At 47.3% G+C, this 23,736-nt stretch overlaps 1 protein-coding gene across 3 annotated transcripts; it reads left to right on the top strand.

Moving 5' to 3' along the window:
* The first annotated feature begins 19,390 nt into the window (after nt 1–19,390).
* C1H16orf54 (chromosome 1 C16orf54 homolog) lies at nt 19,391–22,029 on the top strand. Of its 3 annotated transcripts, none has more exons than XM_052198525.1 (2): nt 19,391–19,502; nt 20,245–22,029. In XM_052198525.1, the coding sequence occupies exon 2, from the start codon at nt 20,332–20,334 to the stop codon at nt 21,007–21,009; it is 678 nt and encodes a 225-aa protein (XP_052054485.1). In that variant the 5' UTR covers nt 19,391–19,502; nt 20,245–20,331; the 3' UTR covers nt 21,010–22,029. The 3 variants fall into 3 exon arrangements, with proteins under 3 accessions (XP_052054485.1, XP_052054502.1, XP_052054493.1); XM_052198542.1 differs by having other exon boundaries at nt 19,399–19,502; nt 20,281–22,029; XM_052198533.1 differs by lacking the exon at nt 19,391–19,502 and adding an exon at nt 19,509–19,702.
* Nucleotides 22,030–23,736: the final 1,707 nt, after the last annotated feature.

Here is a 23,736-nt window from a genome sequence, read left to right as displayed (position 1 = left end):
CTCACTCTTTGCTACCTCAGACACCCTGGGTTCAGTCCACCTGGCGCTCTCCAGCGCCCTGCTCCCAGCTGCTCCCAGCTGGCTTCACAAAAGCCTCCACTTCCCTCTTGGCCCGTGTACTTCAAATACATTCCTTGGACTCTCATATTTCTTTATTATGGTTCTAATTACCCTGCCCTGTAATTTATCTGTTTACATAGAAGCCTCCTCCACTAAACTAAACTCATACTAGGCAGAGGCCATGTTGAGTCACCCCTGCATTGCCAACATAGGCGAAGGCATCACACCTGGCCCAATGTAGCCACGCCATAAAGGATTGTTGAATGAACAGGCGAGGCAGTGCCTTTGAGCTAACATGTGCTACTGAGACTTCTGTTCACTCATCATCCTTGGTCTTCTCCTGGGTCTGTGTCTCTCTTCTTCAAGATTCTCTAAGTTATGAGTTCTCTGTATAACAAGGCTCTGGTCAAACTGTCAAAGCTTGAAGTGGGTGGGAACACCTCACGGCCTTATTACAAAGACACTTGAGCTGCAGTCCTTACCAACCTCAAGGCCTAGTGAGTTCCAGTTTCTGATAAGCAGACCAACCTTGTGTGTGTGAGCATGTGTGCACACATACATGCGCTCATGTACACGTATACGCAGCATTCTGCCACTGAATTATACCCCTAGTCTAAGCCAATCAAGTTCTGTCAAACCGGTCCCACACTCAGTCCCAGCTGCAAGCAGTAGCATCAGCTTCCTGCTGTGGAACAGCCAGAGGCCCTGTCCTCACCTGGCATCAAGACAAAGGAAGATGGGCATAATTGACCACAGCAGAGAATGTACAAGAAAGGTGTGGCTGGAGGGTAAGGGGTGCACATCCTGGAGTGAGAGATGGAGCAACTTACTGTCAGGTCAGTTTTAGAGGAAGCGGAGTGGAGTCAGAGGAGGTGGGTCAACAATAATGGCCTCTGTCTAGCTCATGAGCTCCAGGGGAAGGAGGTGTGAGCACGATGGGCCAGCAGGCGCAAAGTCTTGGAGACTTGATGACCAGTTTAAGACAACCCTGTAGGATGACAAGACAGACACTGTGTGGTGACAGAACTCTCTAGAGCTCAGCCCTGGCTTTATTCCCAGGATAGGGCTGAAGCTATTTGCTGCGTTAGTCATTACTGCAGAGATTAGGACAAGAAAATACAGGAGGGCCTGGATGCTCTCATTGAAGACCCAATTGTTTCATGTGATTGGTAGGTTTGAAAGGAATTTGTTCAGTAGAGGGAGGGGGTCTTTGAAGCTGTCAGATCTGGGTTCCATTGCTGCTTGGGCACTTGCTAGCGGTATGGCTTTTGTTGTTGTTGTTGTTTGTTTTGTTTTGTTTTTTCAAGGTCAGAGGGCTCAGTTCTAAAACCAGGATAGTGGTAGGTGACACAGAATAAGTGCTCATGGGCCACTGGATCCCCTCACAACTTAGTCTCCAACTATAAGATGTGGCAGCCCCCTGCTTGGGTACTTCAATGTGAGCCTATCTTCTCTGATCCTCACCATAAAGTTATGTCTTTCAGAAGATGCCAGGGCAGGGGCAGTACCAGTTTCCATATACACAGGAAGGACTCACTCGTGGTTGGCCCTGTTTTCCTTTGTTTGCTGAAACTGAATATTTGAAATGCAAAACACCTTCCACAACGTTGCATTTGAAGATCTTAGCTTTTGCTGTCTCATGATGCTGTCTGAACCACAACCCGTCTCCCTTGCATTACGTTTCTGGGTCCCATCACCAGGGCTGTGTAGTGAGAACCAGGCACACCATCCTCAGCAGAGAAGGGAGCTGGATGGGAGCTGGATATCCATAGTGGAATTGTAAGTCAGATCCAGGCATGTGCACACCTATAAACACAGCCCTTGGGAGGTAGGGGCAGGAGGATCAGGGCTTCAAAGGCATTTTCAGATGACCTTTAGCTGACCTTGAATGAGTTCAAGGCTAGTCTGGGCTAGATTAGACCTTGTCCCTAAATATATACAAAACAAAAACAAAACAAACAAACAAAAGTATCAAACAGACAGAAAAGAAAGAAATGAAAAAGAAGGAGAGATATTTAAGATTTAACTATAATAGGAGGTCTGTGCAAGCAGAGAGCCAGAGTCTCCATGAAGATTCCCTTGCCCCCACACTTTCTGTTAATCTCTTCTTGCATCAGTCTGGTGGTCTCCATACTCTGGGGCTCTGGACATGTGAGAACTGCCATTGACAGGAAGGATGAGTTCTGAGGACAGAAGTAGACGAGTCTAATTGTTATCAGTGTGCTCACCAACAGTTCCTCACAGTCACCATGGAACCAAGCAGTTCTCCTCCAAGGCATGGGCCCAAGAATCTTAGTTGCTTTTCTATTGCTGTGAGGAGACACAATGACCAAGGCAACTTATAGAAGAAAGAGTTAATTGGGGGCTTACAGTTTCAGAGGCTGAGTCCATGACCATCATGGTGAGGAGCATGGCAGCAGACAGGCAGGCAGGCAGGCAGGCAGCAGGCAGCAGGCTGCAGGCAGTAGGCAGCAGGCAGCAGGCAGGCAGCAGGCAGCAGGCAGGCAGGCAGGACATTGGAGTAGGAACTGAGAACTTACATCTGATCTACAAGTAGGAGGCAGAAACAGAGAGCTAGCTAGAAATAGTTTGGGCTTTTGAAGCCTCGAAGTCCACCCCCAATGACACACCTTCTTCAACCAGGCCATACTTCCTAATTCTATCCAAACAGATTCACCAGATTAAGTCCAAGTATTCAGATGTATAGGGCTGTTATCATTCAAACTCTCGCACCAAGATGAATTGGAGACACAGCCACACAGAGGTATACACATGGATTTTCATGGCAGTGCTCATGAGAGCCAGGAAGTTCAATAGCTCACATGTCCATCAAAAAGTGGCCAGATAAACAAAATAGAGCATATCATATAAAAATCCTATAAAAATAGAAAGGAAATAAATGGGGCTGCAGGGATGGACCCGTGGTCAAAAGCACTTCCTGCTCTTCCAGAGGACCAGAGTTTGGTTCTCAGGACCTATCCAGGCAGCTCACAGCTTTGTAACTCCAGATCCAGAGGATCAAACGCCCTCTTCTGGTCTCTGTGGGTACCTGCACTTACAGGTGCACACACACACACACACACACACACACAGTGAGAGACACAGAGAGAATCACAAATATGTAAAGGAATGAAATGAAAGCAAACACTCATGCATACTACAGAATGAATGAATCTTGCAAAGATTTTGTCCCATGAAAAATGCCACTGTTAAAGGACTGTGCAGCGTATGATTCCATTTGTACAGAATTCCCAGCATAGGCAAATCCAAAGAGGCAGAAAGTAAAAACAGATTGCCCAGGCTTGCTACATAGCTCTAGAGCCTGGAGTTGCTTATGTTGGCCAGGATGGTCTTGAACTCACAGAGATCGGACCACCCTCCCTTGGAGTGCTCTGATTTTTTTGTCACCACATCCAACTTCCATTATTCTTTCTTTCTGTTTGTTTGCTTGTTTGTTTGTTTATTTTGAGACTGGGTCTTCCTATGTAGCTCTGGCTGTCCTAGAACATTCTATGTAGACCAGGATGGCCTCAAAAACTCAAAGATCCACCAGCTATGCCTCCCAAACTGCAGGGATTAAAGGTATGAGCCACCATGCATGGCCTATTATTCTTTTCTAAAGATTTATTTATTTATTATATGTAAGTACACTGTAGCTGTCTTCAGACACTCCAGAAGAGGGCATAAGATAACATTACGGATGGTTGTGAGCCATCAAGTGGTTGCTGAGATTTGAACTCTCAACCTTCAAAAGAGCAGTCGGAACTCTTAACTGCTGAGCCATCTCTCCAGCCCCATATTATTCTTTCTTATTTATTTTTCCCTGCCAAACCCAGGGCCCTTGACATTCAATTAGGGTTGCCTGCATGAACAGGGGAAGGGAGTTGGGAATTATTTACTCAAGCAGGGACAATTTACCAGTGGATATCATTGACATTATAGCTCCCCCTCCCTCAGCCCCCACTAATGGCCTATAGTTTCTAAGAGAGGGGTGGAGCCTTGTGAACCCCTCCCCCTTCTGTGATGGGGCAAATGAGTTTAGTCTCACAGTCTTGTGCTGGTAGCTACTGCTGGTCTGAGTTTAGGAATGCAACATTCTTGTCAATCCAGAAGTCGGTGCCTCACAGCCTGCTTTCCCATCCTGACATCTCTGACATTATTTTCACCTCTCTCTGCCAAGATTCCTGAGCCTGGGAGGAGGCCCTAAACAGCCACTTACTGCCAGTGCTTTAGTTATTATATAAGTCTCTACACTAACTGCTGACCACCGCAGAGAGAGAGCCCTTCATCGCCAAAACTGAAGGAAGCACTACTCTATGTGTACAAGCTTAAGTATTCAGAAGACACCACATCCATTAGTGGGACGATAGCAGTAGCTTCAATAGCGCCAGCGAGCGCCACCCTTGGCCTTCCCACCAGGCTCATGGTACTGTTGTTTTTGCTTTTGGAGACATAGCAAGCTGACTCAAGAATACTTAGTCAAACTCCTTTAGTGGGAAAGGTTTGAGGAGGGTGATAAAGGGAGAAAGAACTTGATCGGTATGCCTCATATTGATGAGGAAAACATATATGTAAAATTCATACTTGTCACTGGGCTGGAGATACATCTCAGTGGTAGAGTATTTGCCTGACATTCAGGGGCTTGTGAATTTGAACCCCAAGACCACAAAACAAGAACAAAAACCCAAAACAAAACAATATCAATATCGCCAGCCAGAGTGGTACACACTCATAGTCCTAGTTCTGGGGAGGTGGAGGCAGGAGACCTAAATTCAAGGCCAGCTTGGACTACGTGTAGAAATCCTATCTCAGAACACCAGCAAAACAAAAGTCAATATAAAAAAATAAAATAAAACAAAAGAAAATAGTAGCGGCAGCTGCGACTGTTCCACTAGGAGATGAGAGGACCCCAGGAGTCCTCAGGCTCCATGCACCTTGTGTCCCGAGCAGAGCGTCTCACTGGCCTGAGTCTCATTGAGCAGACAGGTCCAGCCGGCCGGAGACCTCAGGAATCTGCCTGTCTCTGTCCCCCAGGCTGGGATTCCAAATGAATGCCACCTGAATTAAGGTCTTCATGTTTGCATGGCAAGTGCTTTACGGACCACGCTGTCTCGCCAACTCCAAATCATCCTTCCTCTGACACAGCTCCGTGTCTTTAGAAGTTCCTGCCTAGAGGTTCCCTAGGAAACAAGGTAGAACGGGCGACACAAAATCTGCCTTCTGCTCACTCTCTGGAATCAGACAGAGTGAGGGCACTCCAATCTCCCCAGTGCTCACTTAGGGTGCTCCTGGGAGAAAAGTCACCCAGACACCCCCATGCCCAACCAGTTCAGACTGCAGTGACTTCCCTAAAAGTCACTCTGAGCCATGCTGAAAAGTTCTGGGTTCATGCCAGGCAGAGCACTTCCTGGCGGTAGCAAGCCAAACAGTCATGACAGGTCCTCACGCATGCACAAAGCACTGGACTAGCTCCAGTTCAGATCGCCCAAGGCTCTGATCCTTCTCCAGGTAAGCCTAGAGGGCCTGGAGAATCCCAACAGTAAACACATTCTATCATCCACTGCGACTCCACACCTAGTTTCCCCACACCCAGCAAGAAGGATTAAGCATATTCTTTTCTTCATTAAAAACGTTTGCTCTCTCTTATTGTTCTCACCTCTTGGCAGTCTCTCCTCTCCCGCCTCTTGGGCTCTACTCCCCTCTCCCCCTCTCCACGTGGTCATGTCCGGCCTCCACTTCTCTACTCTCTCTTTCTCTGCCTTTCTCTGACTCCGCTACCCCATTAACTCCAATCCTCTGTCTTGAATAAACTCTATTCTATACCCACCCCCCCCCAACGTTTGCATTTGTTTATTTATTTAGTGTGTGCATGTGTGTGTCAAGTGGAGGTCAGAGGACAGCGTGTTCGAGCGAGCTCTCTACTTCCACCTAGTGGGTCCCACAAATGAAACTTAGGCTTGGTGGCATCTGCCTTTACCTACTGAGTCACCTCGCCAGCCCTAGCATGACTTCCTTTCCTTTCTCTTTCTTCTTTTTTGACATTCTCACTGTGTAGCTGATTGGCCTAGAACTCTCTAAGTTAACCAGACTGGTGTGAACTCAAGACATCCCCCTGTATCTGCTCCCAAGTGTTGGGACTAATGGCACCTTTTTGTTTGTTTGTTTGTTTGTTTGTTTGGATTTGGTGGTTTTTTTCTGAGACAGGCTTTCTCTGTGTAGCCCTGGCTGTCCTTGAAACTCACTCTGTAGACCAGGCTGGCCTCGAACTCAGAAATCTGCCTGCCTCTGCCTCCCAGAGTGCTGGGATTACAGGCGTGCACCACCACCGCCCGGCAGACACCATTTTTTTAAAAAAATTAATTTAATTTAATGTGTATAGATATTTTGCCTGCATGTTTGTGCACCATTTGTGTGTTTAATGCCCAAAGAGGCCAGAAGAGGGCATCAGATCCTTGGGAGTCACAGGCAGTTGTGACCCACCATAACCACGTACCCACTGAGTCATCTCTCTAGCCCGGAGAAAATGTTCTACAGTTTCTTTAACATTTCCTTTTTGTTTTGTTTTGTTTTGTTTTGTTTTGTTTTGTTTTGTTTTGTTTGTGTGTGTGTTTGTTTAAGTGTCTTTGTGTATCTGTGTGTGCAGGATGGTGAGTCCTCTGGAAGTGGCACTACGGGTAAGCTGCTCAATCCAGCTGGGTCCTCTGCAAGAGCAGCAAGGGCTCTTCACTGCTGAGCCGTCTGCCCAGGCCTCAAGCGTGATATTCTCATTGGAGCCTTTATCTCCAACAAAAGTGGGAGAAGAGCCTTGCTTTGGTCAAGCTGTCACGTGTGGTTGGAGTCTAGAGAGATGTGGTGTCCCTTTGGTTCTCTTTTGCTTTGGGAGCATCTCATGCCTGACACTGTGGGTGTCAGAGTCACGCGCTGACTACTCAATCCTGAGTGTGGAATAACCAGCCTGTGGTGAGTGACATGAGGACAGGCTGCTGCCACACACACTCAGCTGGCTGAATTGCTTCTGCCTGGGAGTCTCAGAAACCCGGAGCACCCCGCTGTCTCCTGCTGGGGCCTCTGGGCTGCAGCTGGAGAACTGTGAAGGGAAGGGAAGACTGGGGAAGTAGGAGCCAGGCCAAGGAAAGGAAAGTTCCAGGGCTCAATCAGCAAGCCTATTAGGCTGAAAGCAATCAAAAAATATCCTGGCATGCTGGGAAGAGGGGTCAGTGAGCAAGAGTGCTTGCTGGGAGCACGAGGGCCCGAGTTCAAATCTCCAGCCCCAGTGTAACAGCCAGGTGTGCACACACCTACCTGTACGTGCGGGGCTTGGGGGATGGGCAGGACAACAGCTGGAGGTGTTTGGCCACCAGCCTACTGCCTGGTTCTGTGAAAGGCTCTGTCTCAAGGGAATAAAGCAGAGTGAGATAAAGCAACACACCTGACCTCTGTGAGTGTGCGTGCACCTTCACAGGTACGTGCACACACATGTAAATAAAATGTAATGGTAATTTAAAACTCCCAGGAGTAGCTTCCAACTCTCAGGCTTCTGTTCCTCTCCGTCACTGTGCTCAGTTCAAGCTGGGCCTTCCTATTGGACAGAGGATAGTCCTCCGGCTCTGTTCCCTCGGAGAGGCTGTATTGGGGGAAACCTGCCTTCCTCTGTCTAATTCCCAAATATTCAGGGGTTTTATCCTGGGAACCTATTTACAGGTCCACAGGTGGCACAGTGGCACCCTGGCCGCACGTGTTGAGACTGGCAGGTGCTCAGATTGTGCTAGTTGCACAGAATCAAGACCCTGGCCTGCCATTGCTTCGTTGCTGTCTCCCACTGAGCGCATACACAGAGCCTGTGTGTGATTGTTCACTGGAATCTGGTGATGACACAGAGTAGATGCCCTATAAATACTCTTTGGATTTATAGTTTTCCTGGTACCCAAAGTAGCCAAAATTAAGATCAGGGTTGACAGCCTATGTTCTTCCCAAGAAGGATGTGAAAATTAATCTTGATTGTGAACCTGGTTGAATTAAGAAGTCCCTAGGATAAGAAGAAGAAACAGCTCTGGGTGTGTCTATTAGGGCGTTTTCAGAGTCAGTAGGCCATGAGGTTATGACCTATGCAGTTCCTTGTTTATAGGGACATCACTGGGAAGAAGTGAGAGGGAGTGGTTGGAGTGAGTAGGTCAGAGTGGAAATGTCCTTGGGGCTATATTTAGCTCTGACCACTTCCTGTATTCTCCCCATCCCCATGCCTTGATGTAAACTGTTTTTACTAGCCCCAAACACACACCATGATGGCAATGGAGTCCTATAAAACCAAGTAACTGTTCCCTCTTTGAAATCTCTGGAGTATTTGGTTATAAACGTCAGAAAAGTGCAACTAGAGCAGCGGGCTTTCTCCACAGCACAGCCACGGCTGCCCTTCATCTGCAGCCCCACTCATCCAGTGTCACCAGGGATTCGGCCATGCTGGGCACATGAAAGCACAAATATACATACACACAGAGAGACAAGGGCACACTTGCACACATACACAGAGGTGGGAGCACCCACATACATATACACAGAGGTGGGAGCACACACACACATATACATACACACACATACACAGATGTGGGAGCACACACACACATATACACAGAGGTGGGAGCACCCACATACATATACACAGAGGTGGGAGTACCCACATACACATATAGAGATGGACTCACACTCGCACACATACACAGAGATAATGTTCTTGAAACCAAGCCCAGATGTGGAGTCATTTTGTAGGAGATCTTGGATAAGCAGATAAGCACCACCTAACTCGGGGAAGCCTTCCTTGCAAGTCCTTTCTCTCTGACACAGAAGGAACTCTGTCTCCTATCAGTCTTTGGAAAAAGCACAAGTAACAGTGATCCAGAAATTTCAATCTCAAGAAGAAGGCCTATGGGCATGGTGGCCTCTCATCTCAGCAACAGGCTGGAGGGGACCCAGGACTAGAGTTCAAGGCTACTGTGGACCCCATAGCAAGAACTCGTTTTGAAAGAGAAGGGTGGTAAATACTGTGCATCCCACGTCCTGATAAAGTACCAAGTTGCTGCAGATGTGTATGTATAAAGAGAAGCCAAACAATGGTCTCTGAGATTATCTGAACATGAGGCCCTGGTACAAAGACTGGACTAGGACTGGAGGGCTGTGTTTAGTGACAGGCGCTGACGGCTCCTGGGTGCTAAGGGAAGAAATCTAACTTCATCTTGTCGCCGCAACAAGTTCTCAATTTAAAGGAAAAGGAGAATGGGATCACGTTTGTATTGGTTCTTTGTGAATTTCCCATTATTCATCTCATCCCACTTGGCTCCCATTCCTTTGTATCCACCCTCCACCCTTGCAACCTCCCCTACAAAAAATATCTTTGTGACGCTGTAGGTGTCACAGTGTGTCCCACAGTGTACCCTTCTGTCCACGTGGTCTGGTACGAGGCCTCTGGCTTCTGCTGCACTATCCATACTGGATCCTCACTGGGACTCCCTCAGATATCCTGATGTTGCCCAGTGCCATGGAGACCCTGTGGCCTTGGATCTGCAGGCCTGTCCCTTCTCGTGCTCCAGCAGATCATAGATGGGGTAGATGTTGGGGTGCGCCAACTCAGAGCCCTGGATCTGGGACTAGGTGGTAGCTGAGTTGGTCAGTCCACCAGCTCTCCCGCACCCACGCCACCAGGGGAAGCTCTCCATCCCTGCTCTGGCTAGCTCACCCAGTGCCACAGCCAGCAGGGGCAGAACCAGGTCTCCCACTCTCATGCCCTCCAGGGCAGCTCTCCTGCCTGCTGAAGGTGGCAAGGGGCAAGTGTGGGACAGACAGGAGTGGAGGACAGACAGGACACACACATCTTCCTCACCCATGTCACTGAATGACAGACAAGTGATGGGGCTAGCCGTCCCATGCACATCAGCTTGGGACCAGCTCTTCTGTGCTGCCCAGGTAAGACTGGAGCTCATTCTCCAGTTTCCTTTTTTTAAGTTTTAGTGTATGTATGTATGTATGTATGTATGTATGTATGTGTGTGTGTGTGTTCCTGGGTACACATGTGCCATGGCCTATATGCAGAAGTCAGAGGGGAGGGAGTTTGTTCTCTCTTTCGACCATGTGGGGCCTGGGGGGTCGAACTTGGGGGTGACACTTGCTAGCAAGTGCTTTACCCACTGATTCATCTCTCTGACCCTCAGGGTCTATCTCTTTAAGAAGGTTATCCTGAAGAAGACCAAGATGGAAGAGAAAGTGGAGGAAAAGGAGCCATCTCTGAAGATTGTGGAAACAGGGGAGGAGAACACACAGACCTGGGGGTGGTTCACGTATGAAACCATCTAGACCAGGACATTGATAAGATGGAATGCTTGGCTGTCTTACATATTTCTGATCTGAAAACACAGGTCACGATGCAGTTAATTCAAGTACATAGCAAGGACAGGCTTAGAGAGAGAAAATGCAAGTCTTTCCAGAACATTTAATGATGAAAGATTACACAAAAGCACAAAAGTGGAAAGAATTCATATAATTCTTAGATTAAGAGGGCAGCAAGCAGAGCAGAACTCCATAACAGCATGAAGTCCTCAGGTCACGTGGTCCTCGAGGTCACGTGGTCCTCGAGGTCACGTGGTCCACAGGTCACGTGGTCCTCAAGGTCACGTGGTCCTCAGGTCACGTGGTCCTCGAGGTCATGTCACACTGAGGCCCACCCATTGTGACTGTGGTAAGCGGTGGGCCGAAGTCTATGAGTTCTAAAGCCATTTGTCCTTCCTCCTGCCCAGCCCTCAGCATCTCTGTGTGTGTGTGTGTGTGTGTGTGTGTGTGTGTGTGTGTAGCCTAGACTGGTCTCAAACTACCTATATAATCAGGTCTTGGAGTCTTGATCCTCCTGTCTCCAACTCTCAAGTGCTGGGATTATAGGTATGTACTTTATATTGATTTGTTTTTAGATTTATTTATGCTATTTCGTGCTATGAATGTTCGGCTTGTGTACGTGTACCAAGTGCATGTCTGGAAGTAGAGACATAAATAGATGGTTGTGACCCACCATATGCATACTGGGAACCAAAATGGGCCCTCTGCAAGAACCGCGAGTGGTGGTAAGCACTGAGCCACCTCGCTAACCACCACCTGTTGCTCTGAATGTAAGCCAGAACATGCCAATAAATGCAAAGCCTAGATCTTTCCTAAATTCCAGATCAGAATTTCCAGTTACACCCCACAGACAACTCAGAGTCATTAAGCGGGAAGAGGGCCAGCGACAGGGCTCAGCAAGCAAAGACACTTCCTGCCAAGCCTGATGATCTGAGTTCAATCACCAGAAGTCACACGACAGGAGGAAATCAGTTCCCAGGTGCTGTTCTCTGACCTGCATGTGCTCACTGTGGTGCGCGTACACACACACACACACACACACACACACACACACACAGCAAATAAAAAAATCCAAAAATGAAATCTCTAAGCAAGCTTCCAGCCCTCCCTGGGCAGCATCTCTGGCACTCACAATAATAATGCTGATCTCTTTCAGGCACTGCTGCTGGAGCAGATTGACGATTCTATCACCATTCTAGAGAAGAGGAATTTAGAAATCTAGATTGTCAACAGTGACTACCACCTTTAGATTTGGAAAAATAAAATTGTTAGTGAAGCTAGGCTGAGATGTTTTTGCTACTGTCTCTGATGTAGAAAATCTTAGGGAACGATTTGGAGTTCAGAAAGGTGCACTCTTAGTTAAGCCAGGGACCTTTTATAGTCAGGGAAAGAGAACAGTGGCAGCACTGGCTGGCGGGACTCTCACTGAGGCTGCACTGGTAGTAATTGATTTTTGTTGTTGTTGTTGTTGTTGTTTTGGTTTTGGTTTTTCGAGACAGGGTTTCTTTGTGTAGCCCTGGCTGTCTTGGAACTCACTCTGTAGACTGGACCTCAAACTCAGAAATCCACTTGCCTCTGCCTCCCAAGTGCTGGGATTAAAAGGCATGTGCCACCACTGTCTGGATGATAATTGATTTTTATATACCCATTTTTTTCCCCTCAGCCTCCTGATATGACAATAAGAATTGCTGATGGGGGCCGGGTGGTGGTGGCGCACACCTTTAATTCCAGCACTTGGGAGGCAGAGGCAGGTGGATTTTTGAGTTCAAGTCCAGCCTGGTCTACAGAGTGAGTTCCAGGACAACCAGGGCTACAGAGAGAAACCCTGTCTAGAAGAAAACCACAAAAGAAGAAGAAGAAGAAAAAAATTACTGATGGGTAGATATGCATTCAGAGGATTTAAAGTAGATATAACTGATTTTTATAAAAAAGTTTAGATTTGTGATTCTTTTAAGAGTCTTACAAAATTACTTTTAAGATAAATAATAAAATAATTACTTTTTGCTTTGTAACTGCAAATTGCTGCCTGCCGGTAAGAGAAACTGGCTGAGAAAACAACCTTGCTTGCCTACACTTTGTTAATCTATAACAAGTTGCTTAGCTATGAATGTACATGAGTTCTTGGGAGTAACTTGTTTTCTTTCCCTGTATTATGCAATGCTATCTCTTTTAAACTATTGGGGGAACACACTGTTTTTTTCACAACCCTTCACTAGAAGAAAACTAAAATGTAATCACATTGTAATTTTTTTACTGCTTGAAAGATTTTGCTGGGATAGATAAGCTATGGAAGGAAGAATGAAGTGCGGGAATTGGAACGTTGTCCTCCCGTCCATCAACTATGCGTATGTGTGTTTACGTGTAATGCTTGTGTGAGTGCGTGCTGGAGCTTTCTCCATCCACCAGTTGTGTGTGTTTAAGTGTGTGTGTGTGTGTGTAAAATGCTTGCAGATTACTTGCTGAAGCTTTGCCCCAACCATCCAGTGTATGAATGTGTATACGTCTGCCTGTAGGTCTGTATGCATGTATGTATGAATGCATGTATGTATATATTTTTATGTATGAAATTATTGGATTCTGCCTTTTGTTTCATTCACTCAGTGTGGTGTGAGTGTGTGTGTGAGTGTGTGTGTGTGTGTGTGTGTGTGTGTGTGTGAGTGTGTGTGAATTTTCTCTCTTTTCTTCTCTTTCTTGCTGGCCCCAGGGAATTAAAAGAGTTCAGAGTTTTTTCTGCTGGTCACAGGGAGTGCTGGCCCCAATAAATTAAGCTTTGTTCCTTCAGAGAAAAAGTCTGCTGAGTAATTTCTCTAATGGCTGGCTGCCATTGGCAGCAGACCTTGTCAGTATCTGGACTGAACCCCATCAGCCACTCTTAACACCAATATCCCCAGCGGCTGCCTGCCTCAGTTTACCCTTTGGTGTCAAAGCTGGTCTTTGGCACACATACATACACACACCTCCAAAACAAATTAATGAAAACCTCATAAACCCAATTCAAACTACTTAGCACAAAGAGAATTGTGTTACTAGGACACAGGACTCAAAGACAGGATTCTATCTGGATGACAGAAAGCACCTGGAACTCATGTTCAGGGACATGAACACCCTCAGAATTCTCCTCTGAACCCCAAGGCCTCCTCCACTTCTCTACCCACAAATGTAAGAGAGGGCCACCGAGAGTTGCCATTTTTTATATGTAACACATTTGGTCCTTCAGAGAGACATTTAGTCTCGGTTCTAAATCCCCAGGAAGATCTGAGATGTAGCTCGGTGGTGGAGTGCTGGCCAAGCTTGTGCAAGGCCCTGGGTTGTGCCTCTAAAATTAGAAGGGAAAACATTGGTTAAGGCTGGGTGTGGCGGCACATGGCTGCAGTGCTCGTTCTCCAGAGGTGAAGGCAGAAGAACAGCACATCTGAAGCCAGCTTGAGATTCCTAGAGAGACAGGGATTCAAAATTTAAAAAAAAAAAAAAATGAAGAGGAGTAATCAATCCATCAACAGTGAATCATTCAACCTAGGAGAAAAGGAACTGGGAGGGGGTGTCGTGTAGTGGAACCTTACCCTTTCAGGAAGATGTCTCCTCGAAAGAAGCCGGTCAGTCTAGTGGGGAAGACACTGTGGGACTCATAGAGGTTACAGACCGGAGTAGCTGAGCTTCCCTTTGGCTCTACATCGGAATCACTCGGAAGCCCTTATAGTGCTGTGGGCTCTACACCAGAGACTTCTTGGAAATGGGGTTAAGCCAATAGAAAGTTTTTATTGCCTGACTGGTGACTACACTAGTTGTTTAGGATCCCAGTTTAGTCCCAAGGTTTCCTCAGGGTGAGTTTGTTGTTGTTGTTGTTTGTTTGTTTGTTTTTCAAGACAGGGTTTCTCTGTGTAGTCCTGGCTGCCCTGGAACTCACTCTGTAGACCAGTCTGGCCTCAAATTCAGACATCCGCCTGCCTCTGCCTCCCAAGTGCTAGGATTAAAGGCGTGTGACACCACCGCCTGGCCTTCAGGGTAAGGTTTTGAGCACAAAAACCACGGTCTGGGTTGACATACTTCAGTTAACAAGAACAGTTGGCCAGAAGCAGAGTTACAAAAACCAAAAAGCAAGGTTGGGACACTTAAAGACTTTCCCAGAACAATGGAATTTGGTGGATTAGGCCTTTGGTGAATTTAGCACATGGTGTTGTCTATGTGCTGAGTTTTATAGTCTGAATGGTATTTCCATCATGGAGTCAGTTATGCTGATGTCTGTAGCCTGTTTACAATAACATTCTGACCCCTGAATCCCATCAAGACTTTCTGACTTTCTTGCCTGAGATGTGACCTAAATGGTCATCTTTTGCTGTGGTTTTTAAGATAGGGTGTCAGGGCTGGTGAGACAGCTCAGTAGGTAGGAGCTTGTTTTAGTTAGGGTTTCCTTTGATGTGATAAAACACCATGACTAAAAGGAAGTCAAGGAGAAGTGATTCTTTAGTTTGCAGTTTGTAGTCTATCATCTAGGGAAGTCAGGGAAGGAATTCAAGGCGGAGCCTGGAGGTAGGAGCGGAGGCAGAGGCCTCAGGCTGACTGGTTTCTCCTCATGGGGTGCTCAGCCCACCTTTCTATAGCGCCATCACTCCTGGCCCAGGGTGGCACTCTCACAGGAAGCTGGGCTCTCCCACATCACACATCAATCAGGAAAATGCACCACAGGCTTCCCCCACAGGCCAGTCTAGTGGTGGCACTGTCACAATTGAGCTCCCTCTTTCAAAATATCTCTAATTTGTATCAAGTTGACATAAAACCAGCCAGCACAGAGCGCTCCCCTCCAAGTCTCACTACCAGAGATCAATCCCCAGGACTGACAGTGTGGAAGGAAAGAACCAACTTCTGCAAACCATCCTCTTATCTCTACACACACACACACACACACACACACACACTAATAAAAAAAAGAAAAGAAAAGAAAGGAAGGAGCCGGGCGGTAGTGGCGCACGTCTGTAATCCCAGCACTCTAGGAGGTAGAGGCAGGCGGGTTTCTGAGTTCGAGGCCAGCCTGGTCTACAGAGTGAGTTCCAGGACAGCCAAGGCGACACAGAGAAACCCTGTCTCGAAAAAAACCAAAATCGAAAAAACAAAACAAAACAACAACAAAAAAAGAAAAAACCAAATCCAAAAAACCAAAAAGAAAAAAAGAAAGAAAGAAAGAAAAAAAGAAAGAAAAGAAGGTTTGGAGAGATGGCTCAGTGGTTAAGAACACTGAGTGCTCTTCCAAAGGTCTCAAGTTCAAATCCTGGCAACCACATGGTGGCTCACAACCATCTGTAATGAGATCTGACCCCTTCTTCTGGGGTGTCTGAAGACGGCTACAGTGTACTTACATATAATAAATAAATAAATCTTTAAAAAGAAAAGAAAAGAAAAAGACAGAGTCTAACTGTATAGATCAGTGAGGCCGGAAGCTTGTGATCCTCATGCTTCAGCCTCCCCAGTGCTGGAATTGCAGGCATTTGTCACTATGTCCAGTTCTGAACTACACTTTTAAAAAATTACTTTTCTTCTTCATTTTTATTTTATGATTATGAGTGTTCTGCCTGTATCTATATCAGTATAGTGTGTATGCTTATGTGTGTGTGTGTGTGTATACATGGAATCCCCGGATCATATGATAATGCTTTTTTCTTTTTCTTTCTTAAAAATAATCAGTAAAAACTGCTAAACTTTTTAACTTAAGCAATGGAAAATAAGAATCAAAATAGCCTGATTCAACAGCAAAATTATGTCTGATCTTTCTCTTCTAGAAGTTTGTCTTTATCTTAGGATAAAATAGTATTTAAAAGACAATGGGGATGTAGCTCATCTTGCCTACTGTACACCAACCTCTTGGTTCAAGTCCCAGCATTAAGTAAACAAGATGTGGCTTCACACACCTGCACCCCAGCATTTAAAAGGTAGAGGCAGGAGGGTCAGAAGTCAAGCTACTTAGCAAGTTAGAGGCCAGCTTGAGCTACAGAGACCCAGTGTCAGAAAAAAATATTAAAACTTCAGGTTTTATTCATTCACTTATTTAGAATTTTGTCTGCCCATTTGCTTTTGGGTCAGGGTCTTGCTTTATAGCCCAGGATGTCAATCCTCCATAGCCCAGGCTGTCAATCTTCCTTCTTGCCTCCTAAGGACTGGGATCAGAGCTTGGTTTTTTTCTCTTTGAATTTTTTAAAATTATAAACATTCTTTCCTCACATACAAGCAAAGCTTGCTGTCTTGACCTTTTTGTTTCTATCATTTGCTGACAGACTCTTGCTCTGTAGCCTTAGCTATGCTGGAACATGCTGGACAGAGTGGGTTGGTCTTAAACACCTGGTGATCTTGCCTGTTGCCCAAATGCCAGGATAACTGGTATGTGCTGCCATACTGGGCTCCATCTTGACCGATTTCTTTTTCCTCCTCCTCCTCTTCCTCCTTCTTCTGTTTCTTTGGGTTTTTGTTTGTTTGTTTGTTTGTTTGTTTGTTTTTTGAGACAGGGTTTCTCTTGTTATCTTTGGCTGTCCTGGAACTCACTCTGTAGACCAGGCTGCCTTCAAACTTAGAAACCCCTGCCTCTGCCTCTAGATTGCTGGGATTTAAGGCATTTGCCACCAGCACCTGGCTTAATAAATAACTTTTTAAAAAAGATTTATTTATTAATATAGTGAGTACACTGCTGGTGGGGTTGCAAATTGGTACAACCACTCTGGAAAGCAGTCTGGCAGTTCCTCCGAAAACTGGGCACCTCACTTCCAGAAGATCCTGCTATACCACTCCTGGGCATATACCCAGAAGACTCCCCACCATGTAATAAGGATACATGTTCTACTATGTTCATAGCAGCCCTATTTATAATTGCCAGATGCTGGAAAGAACCCAGGTATCCCTCAACAGAAGAGTGGATGCAAAAAATGTGGTATATCTACACAATGGAGTACTATTCAGCCATTAGAAACAACGAATTCATGAAATTCTTAGGCAAATGGATGGAGCTAGAGAATATCATACTCAGTGAGGTAACCCAGTCTCAAAAGGTGAATCATGGTATGCACTCACTAATAAGTGGATATTAACCTAGAAAACTGGAATACCCAAAACATAATCCACACATCAAATGAGGTACAAGAAGAAAGGAGGAGTGGCCCCTGGTCCTGGAAAGACTCAGTGAAGCAGTATTCAGCAAAACCAGAACGGGGAAGTGGGAAGGGGTGGGTGGGAGGACAGGGGAAGAGAAGGGGGCTTACGGGACTTTCGGGGAGTGGGGGGGCTAGAAAAGGGGAAATCATTTGAAATGTAAATAAATTATATCGAATAAAAAAATTTAAAAAAAAATATAGTGAGTACATTGTAGCTGTATTCAGACACACCAGAAGAGGGCATCAGATCTCATTACGGATAGTTTTGAGCCGCCATGTAGTTGCTGGGATTTGAACTCAGGACCTTCGAAAGAGCAGTCAGTGCTCTTACTCACTTAGCCATCTCACCAGCCCAATAAATAACTTTTTAATGTGAATAAAAATGGAAAGAGTTGAGTATGTGGGGGAAAAAAACCCAAGAGTTGACGAGGTGTACTGAGCAGGTAGGTAGGTGTACTGAGCAGGTGTCCTGAGCAGGTGTACTGACAGAGTCCCCAGCACCAGGGAGGTGGCCAGAAGACTGTCAGACAGAATTTGGAAGACAATGTAGTCTGTATCAAGCATTTCAAGGTGGAAATGATACATAGTGAAACTGTGTCTCGAAACGAATGAAAAGGATGTATGTTGAAATGCTGGTGGTGAAGAATTGGGGCAAAAAGCTTGCCTAGCGTGAGCATGACCCAGAAGCAAACAAACCCCTCACCCAATAAAAAAGAAAGAGAAGAAAGAGGGAGCAAAGGCTGGGAGATGGCTCCGTGTGGCAGTGCTGTCCAACGGGCACCAGGACCTGAGCTCAGCCCTTAGCGCCGGCTTCAAAGCTATGGGCACCGCAGTGAGCTCCTGTAATCTCAGCACTGGGGAAGGAGAGAGAGAGAGAAAGAGACAGACAGAGAGAGAGAGAGACAGAGACAGAGAGACAGAGACAGAGAGACAGAGACAGACAGACAAACAGAGAGAGAGAGAGGCTGTCTTTTAAAAATTAGGTGGGAGCTGGAAAGATACTTTTGATGTTCTTGCAGAGTGCTGGGTTCAAGTCCCACTTTGAGTCAAGTGACCCAAAACTGTCTGTCAATCAACTTCCATGAGCTCTGCCGTCCCCTTCCGGTCCCTGAACTCTAGGCATGCTTGTGGTGAAAATACACACAGGTGAGCTAAACACCCAAACACATGAAATAATAGGGTGGAAGGCAATTAAGTAGACCTGACTCTGGTCTGCACACACATATGCAGACACTACATTCACAACATGTAAAGGCGGCCTAAACAATGCGTGTAACAATTACTCTCATAGTACTTACACTGTTAGGATCAGAAGTAATGGAGAGATGACTTTGGCCATGGTGGCCTAGGACTGAAACCAGCACTCCGAAAGCTAAACATGGGAGGATTTGGGGCCAACCTGGGCTACATCTTAAAAGTCTCTGTCTGGAACAAAACAAAACAAAACAAAACAAAAGTACAACACAGCTAGATGAAAGGGGTGCAGGGGATAAACGGAAGTGCAGGGACAGGGCACCCTCAAAGCAGACAGAGGGATACACCACAGCGCTCTGGGAGCCCCCCTGAGCCGGTCTTTGTAATCTTCCTCTCCCCTGGGTTTGGGCCCTGCCTGTGGGGCGAGAAGGTGACCGCACTGGGGTCTGGGTCTTGCCTGTGGGGTGAGACCGACTTGAGCAGAGCAGCTGTTCGCTCTGGCTCCACCGTACTCAGGAAGTGGTTCTTCGCCACACTGACCACATCCCCAGGTTGCCTTGGAAACACTCTGTGGGGGCAGGAAAAGTTGGGGCACAGTCGCCCAGCAACAGGTGGTAGCCTCCCTTCCGCCTTCTTCTGAGGCCAGCCCTCCAAGGCCTCTCAGATAGCTGTGCACATACACACCCTCCCGGCATGCACTGGGCTCCGAAGACGGAGAAATCCAAGATTGACTCAAGGTGACAGGTGAGGTGAGGGGTGCAGAAGCAACTGCAAATGGGGGGACTGGTGGCAGAGATGTAGGCAAATAGGCAAATACCAACAAGGGAGGCAGACAGGCCAGGGATTGGGCAGAGCCGGGCGAGTTGGATAGGTCCCGGGCCGCAGACCTGGTACAACCAAAAAGCAAAACAGTGGCAACTGCTGGGCCGCCTCCCAGGAGAGTGGTAAGGTGGCTGGAAGATTGGGTACATTCGGAAGGGAGGGGCCGGCAAGGGGGTTCTCTCATCCCAAGTCTTCTCTCACTTGAGGGTCAGGCAAGATCTGAGAGCCTCAGACTTTTGATCTGTCATGGGGGAGGGGGGAGGGGAGGAAGGGGGCTGGGAGGGGAAGTGAGGCTTGTGAACGCGCAGGGGAGCCTCCGCCAGCTCTGGCTTGTTTTCCGGCCTCCCCTGGTTTGCTGTTGTCCCCTCTAAGTCCCCTTGGCTCCTCTCTAGTTTTGCCACCCATGCTCAACAAGCCAGTTAGAAGAGCAGATTTGACAGCGGGAAGCAGGAACGGAAGATGTAGTCGGCGGCGTGGCCACACTCTAAAGAGAGGGGCAAAGAGATCCAGCACCCCTACTCCCAGTCTGTCTTTGAGGGTCTCAAGTTAAATTACAGTTTAAATAGACGGCCAAGGATTTGCAGTCCCAGTGGTGTGCAGTCTAACCACTGTCTCATCCTGTGAGGTGGTCAAGTTGTTAGAACCGTGGTGCATCTCTTTCCAGGATATATCCTCTGACTGGTGCCTCTCCTTGTCCCAGTGGAGACATTCCCTGACTCACCTATTCTGAGTCCACCACTGTGTCTCCCAGATGCCTGCGACTCCCCAGCAGCCCTCGGGGCACGAGGAGGGGCTCCCCGAGCCTACAGCGGAGGCAGCAATGTGGCTAGCGATCCCCTGCGGCCCTTGTATCCCCATCATGTTGGGCCTGGCCTCCCTCACAGCCTTCTTCATCATAACTACTGCTGTACTGGCCGAACGCCTGTTCCGCCGCCCGCAACCAGACCCCAGCCAGCGTGCACCCACCCTCGTCTGGCGCCCTGGAGGAGAGCTGTGGATCGAGCCCACGAGCAGCGCCCGGGAACGCTTCGAGGACTGGTACGGCTCCTCCATGCCTCTGCTGATGGACAGGGCTCCAGATCCCCCAACCCCCGGGGGCACCTTGGAGGGCAGAGCAACTGCTCCACCAGTCGCTTCACTGCCACACGCTTCGCCCTGCTCTTTAGTCCCTCAGACTCCACCAGAAGTCCCAGCCCAGAGCACCTTCTGGAGGCCTCAGACCCAAGAGGAGAGGCCGCATGACACAGGCCCGGTGAGCTGGGTTGGGCCTGAGCCGATGCCAGAGGCTGGCTTGCAGGTTGGGAGCCCCAGGGCTTGGAGGCTGAGGCAAGGGAGCCTTGAGGCTGAGTGGGGTCTCCAGCCCCGGGTCACCCTGGAACAGATCTCGGCGTTCTGGAAGAGGGAAGGCCGGACCAGTGTGGGTTTCTGAATCTTCAGAACCTGTAAGACTAACTCCCACCTCTGAGGGGCTACGGGGGTCAGCTCCAGCCTTAGGCCTGACCCTTGCGCTGGATAGGACCTTTTGTGTGGAAATTTCTGTCTTCTGCACCTGGCTGGTGGACAGGCTAAGAGTATGGACAGCCTGCACTCCAAGGCTTGCCTGAAGTTCGGCTTAGGTTAAAATGCCTAGACTCTGAGAATTGAAGGCAAGGCTAGTTGGCTATAGGCCAGAAGGCTTCAAGATGGCACGTCAGGGTACAAACTTACCTACGACAGCCTATCAAAATAAAGAGGCCCTGTATGGGATGCTGACCAACAGCCCAGAGCTGGTAGTTATGAGCGTCAGTCACGTGGGCAGGAGATGGCAGGAATCTTACTCTCCAGAGCCACAAACCCTATCTGTGCCCAGCCACTCTCTCCCGCCACTGTGAGGCCCTCCAGCAAAACACAGAAGACAAACCCAGGAGGAATCTTTGATTCCATACAAATCATGGCTTTGGCCACACGCAATTTGCTGAGCCGAGCTGGAGAGACTGTCTCTTGCCTGGAGTTGGGATATAGACTCAAAAAGGATCAGTAGGCACCTCTGCCCTTTGACGTATGGCGTCACACATCCTACAGTGCAGTTTTATTATTCCATGTTAAGAAAAGCCTGGCCTAACGAGACCTGAGTGTGTTCCAGTACGGGAAAGAAGCTTGTCCCCGAGAAGGCACGCTCTCCAAACAGAGCCTTTGCCGTCTTATCTGCAGCGTGCTGGAGTGGTCCAGAGGGGCAGGTTTGCTGTGAGGCAGACTTACTTATAGAGATTCTTGCCATAGACGTGGAGTCCCAAATATCTGTATGGCACCAGCTGACTTCTTTAGGAGAGGGGTTCGCAGTGGGGAAAAGCACTGGGCCCTTCAGTCCCTGGAAATCTGAGTTCCCAAACTTCAGTCAAAAGTATGAAGGTTTTCATATCAGTTTACCTTTTGTTTTATTATTTGCTAAATAAATTTGCTTTAAAGTAAATCTTTTTGTATGACCTCTGTAAATGAAAATCAGTATTACCAGTATTACTTGCTACAAGTAAAATATAAATAATAATAATAATAATAATAATAATAATAATAATAATAAACCAGGTATGCTAGTGCCTGCCTTAGTTCCAGCACTCAGGAAGCTGAGGCAGGTGGATCTCTGTGATTTCCAGGCTAACCAACACCACATTGAGACCTGACTCAGAAGAAAACAGAAACATGAAAATAAATACAATGTAGACAATGGAGTCCTAAGGAGACAATGTTGCCTACAGGAGACTTTGATGAAGTCTCCGCTCCTTGTTAAATAGAAAAGAGGAGGAGCCAGAGGTGGTGGGGCAAGCCTGAAATCTCAGCACTCCGGAGGCTGAGGTGGGAGATCCCAAGTTCAAGGCCAGCCTGGGCTACTTAGTAAGACCCTGTCAAAGGAAAGAAAGGAAGAAAAAGTGTGAGAGACAGGGGATGGAAGGGAGAGGTTTTCGTTCTGTCTCTGACTCATGCATGAGCTAGGGAACAGGCATTTCTCACCATCAGTTAATTATGTATATCTTCTGCCTGTGTGTTGGTTTGTGCATTTGTTTAAAAAGGATAGAAAACTTAACCAGAGCTGCAACCCAGTAGATGGCCAAGGGCTGTGTGCTTGGCTGGATACAGTCAAGGATGAGTGTGTGATCCTCCTGATGACTTCCAAGGACTATCCCTAGAACCATCATTATATTCTAAAACTGAGAACATGGGCTACAGCATATACAGAGCTCAGTAAGGGAGAAATGAGTAAGAACACAGATGAGGAGACACATCAGCCAGAGAAGGCACGGCCGTCATGAGCAGCGATGAGCGTGCTTTAGCAGATGTTGGGACCTGTAACTCCAGTTCCAGGGGATCTGATGCCCTCTTCTGTCTCCAGGAGCACACACACACACACACATGTACATGCATGTGCATGCACAAAGTTAATAAAGAAAAAGAATCCTATCTTCAGAGAGAAAATCTGCTCTAGATCAGAGTTCCGGTTACACTCCTCACCTTCAGGGCTCAGCATTCGCCGTTAGCATCTCGCCATCGGAGTTCTGGGATGGCAGAGTCTCTTGGCACCTGGTGGGGCCACCAAACTCTCCCCCTACCTCAAAGCGGCCCAGTTCAGCCTCAGCTCAGGTTAAGCTTTTCTCCCTTTCTCATCTGTACAGACCAACACACAGACACACAGGCATATACATAATTAAAATAAAACAAAGCTTTAAAAATATAGGTGCAGGGCTGGAGAGATGGCTCAGAGGTTAAGAGCACTGACTGCTATTCTGAAGGTCCTGAGTTCAAATCCCAGCAACCACAAAGTAGCTCACAACCATCCACAGCAAAATATGATGCCCTCTTCTGGAGTGCAAATCTGGTCATAGTGCACATCTTTAATCCCAGCAGGGGCAGGCAGATCTCTGAAGCGAGCCTGGTCTGCAGAGTGAGTTCCAGAACAACAGGGCCTACAGAGAAAACCTGCCTTGAAAAAAAAGAAAATATGCACTTTACTCTTTTTCCTTTATTTCAAACTTTTTATTTATTTATTTATTTATTTATTTATTTATTTATTTATTTATTTTGGGTTTTTTTGAGACAGGATTTCTCTGTGTAGCCCTGGTTGTCCTGGAACTCACTCTGTAGACCAGGCTGGTCTTGAACTCAGAAATCTGCCTGTCTCTGCCTC

The sequence above is a fragment of the Apodemus sylvaticus genome, chromosome 1 (genome assembly GCF_947179515.1).
Source record: "Apodemus sylvaticus chromosome 1, mApoSyl1.1, whole genome shotgun sequence".
NCBI lineage: Eukaryota > Metazoa > Chordata > Mammalia > Rodentia > Muridae > Apodemus > Apodemus sylvaticus.
Note: the sequence above shows the minus strand (reverse complement) of the source record. Positions and strands in the feature narration are given on the sequence as shown.